The 1,903-nt window shown below is 38.3% G+C and overlaps 1 protein-coding gene across 1 annotated transcript in view; it reads right to left on the bottom strand.

The window, feature by feature from the left end:
* The window catches only part of usp34 (ubiquitin specific peptidase 34), a gene marked incomplete in the record, with an annotated part of 159,254 nt that overhangs the window by 141,266 nt on the left and 16,085 nt on the right, over nucleotides 1-1,903 (bottom strand). The window contains 5 exon segments of the mRNA XM_014026634.1: nucleotides 454-580; nucleotides 671-796; nucleotides 1,023-1,115; nucleotides 1,251-1,332; nucleotides 1,519-1,580. Of these exon segments, the coding sequence (XP_013882088.1) occupies nucleotides 454-580; nucleotides 671-796; nucleotides 1,023-1,115; nucleotides 1,251-1,332; nucleotides 1,519-1,580 (490 nt within the window).

The raw sequence follows: 1,903 nt of genomic DNA, 5'->3' as shown, positions 1-1,903 counted from the left end.
GCACAGGGTTGAAGACCTCTGCTTTAGACTATCAGTTGGTACCTAAACAGTCTAATTTTTTTCATATTTCATATTTTTCCATTTTTCTTGTCATTTGTTCTATAAATATTTAGTTTTATAGTATTTACTATATATTTGGTAAATGGCTTGAACTTATATAGTGCCTTATCAAGTCCACTTGGACCCCAAGGTGCTATACGCTTTCAGACATTCACCCATGCGCACACACATTCACACACTGATGGAGGTAAGCTCCAGTCACAGCTGCCCTGGGGCACACTGACAGAGGCAGGGCTGCCATGCACCAGCACCACTGACCACCATCAGTAGGCAAGGCGCCAAAATATATTTAAATATCTTAGCGCACATGCTAAAAATGAGGTTCTGCAAATCCTTAGAAAATACTGTACAATTGTTTCTAGAGGCTTCACACTGAGAAAAATCCAGGCTGACCTTTCTTGTTCCCCATGATGTTTGTATTCAGCAGAGAGGCAAAAGAGCTCTGTTTGGAGAGCTGGGCCTTTGCTGCGAGGGCGTTGTTCCACAGAGCCTTTATTAGCATGGAAGCCAGGTATAAAGTCTAAGAAAAAACAAAGGATAGTATTTAAATCCCACAGGAAAAGACTAACAACTGGTCGGTAAAGTTCAGAAATTGTATTTGTTACAAAACCTGCTCAGTGTGGGCACTTGGATGCAGGCTAGACACCAGGTTTAGAACATGGCGAAGAGGCACTGGGTCCAGGTTTTTAATAAGTGAAGGGAAAAGGTCGTGGATGTAGCGGCTGCAATGTTTCAACTAAGAACACACAGGAAGAGTAAAAATAAGAAATCTTGTTTGTCTAAAAATGTTTAATAGAGATGAGAAACCACATAAATGTTAAAAGCAACCCAGCTTTGCTGCTTTATCATTTTGAGAGCAGAAATGTAATGTATTGCTTAGGTGACTCCGTGTTTCTTCTCAGTAAAAAGAGCATTCATTAGAGAAGCTGTCTGCAGTCATTTGAACAGCTGTTTCACTTTACCTGAGCTGCAGCCCAGATACAGTCAATATGCTGTGTGCTGAGTCGGCCTTCTGCAGCCAAGAAGTTCAGGATCACTTGGCACTGTTTAATGATCTACAAAACACACACAAGCAGCAAGAAGAAAAAATACAGATTCACTGTTTAAGTAACCAGAGGAGACAGGTCACTGATTGTAATGAAACCTAAATACAATATTTTGGGAATGTCAGTTCATTCTACAGTTCTTACCTCAATGTGCAAATTTGGTCCAAAAATGTGCTCCACTACATTGTTTTGGATCAGCCAGTCAGCTAATTCCTTCGCTATGGACCTGAAAGCATTTTTGAGATACTCAGTGAGGTAAAACACATTAAACAAAACTCAGCAGGAAGAAGGTGGAAACAAAAAGCTGGAATTTGTCGGCTATATTTTTTTACATTCTTGCTACAGATTTAGCTAACTAGATCTTTAAATAGAATTAAAGGCACCTTCTTTTACAAATAGGCATCTAACTTACGTTTCTGTGTCAGACACCAGGGACTCGTTGTTGCACACATCATTGAATGTGTGGAGCTGATTCTGAAGACACAAGCATTATGAGAAATAACACAACGTTATCCAGGGCTATTCAACTACCGTATTTATTCATGTATAATACGATTTCATGTATAATACGACCCCCCTTTTTTTAATCTTAAAAAGCATAAAAAATTTAATCCTCAAACTACCTCCAATTTCATACAGACTTCAAGATTTTTCAACCTTTGCAGTTTTTATACATATCAGTAAAATGATCATTGGACTGTCCATTTTATTTTATCAACATATGTACTAAAAGGTATTTTGACAACAAATATATATCAGCTGTAGCAGCATCATATGAATTCTGGCATTTTACACAT

The sequence above is a fragment of the Austrofundulus limnaeus genome, unplaced genomic scaffold (assembly GCF_001266775.1).
Source record: "Austrofundulus limnaeus strain Quisiro unplaced genomic scaffold, Austrofundulus_limnaeus-1.0 Scaffold574, whole genome shotgun sequence".
Lineage (NCBI taxonomy): Eukaryota > Metazoa > Chordata > Actinopteri > Cyprinodontiformes > Rivulidae > Austrofundulus > Austrofundulus limnaeus.
Note: the sequence above shows the minus strand (reverse complement) of the source record. Positions and strands in the feature narration are given on the sequence as shown.